The sequence below is a fragment of the Penaeus monodon genome, chromosome 24 (assembly GCF_015228065.2).
Source record: "Penaeus monodon isolate SGIC_2016 chromosome 24, NSTDA_Pmon_1, whole genome shotgun sequence".
NCBI classification, from domain to species: Eukaryota; Metazoa; Arthropoda; class Malacostraca; order Decapoda; family Penaeidae; genus Penaeus; species Penaeus monodon.
In genome coordinates, this window is record NC_051409.1 from 35682789 (window position 1) to 35683266 (window position 478).

The 478-nt window shown below is 73.8% G+C and overlaps 1 protein-coding gene across 1 annotated transcript in view; it reads left to right on the forward strand.

The window, feature by feature from the left end:
* The window catches only part of LOC119588958 (calcitonin gene-related peptide type 1 receptor-like), a gene marked incomplete at its 3' end in the record, with an annotated part of 18045 nt that extends 17569 nt beyond the window's left edge, over nt 1-476 (forward strand). The window contains exon 5 of the mRNA XM_037937566.1: nt 45-476. Coding sequence (XP_037793494.1) covers nt 45-476 — 432 coding nt within the window. The remainder of the gene's footprint in view (nt 1-44) is intronic.
* Nucleotides 477-478: the final 2 nt, after the last annotated feature.

The following is a 478-nucleotide window of genomic DNA, read 5'->3' on the forward strand; positions in this document are numbered from 1 at the left end:
TTCTAGCAGCGCCAGTTTTTCTCACGTACCTTTCTCGCCCGCAGGTGCGGACGCTGCTGCGGCGCTCGTGGGTGCGGGTGCAGGAGCGGCGCGCCCCCCGCGGCGGCGGCCCGCGGGAGTCCATGGCGGGGCGATCCCGCAGCTTCTCCACGATGCACACGACGCTGATCGACCCCGCGCCCCTCGGCCCCTTCAACCCCCACAACCCCTCCATCGGCTCGCTGGCCCTCGGCGCGGGCCACGGCGCCGCCGGGGACGTCGAGGGCCACTGTCAGGGCCTTGGCGGGTCGAGCGGGAGCGTCGCGCCCCTGGTGGAGGGCGCCGCAGCCGGCGGTGGCCTCAGAGGCATTCGCTCGGACGCCTCCGCCACTTCCCAGACGTCGATCCTGGCGGAGGACGCGAGGGTCAGGGGCGTCGCCCCGGGCTCAGAGGAGAGGAACGGCAGGAACAACGGGTCGTGCGTCCAGGGCAGCCCCAG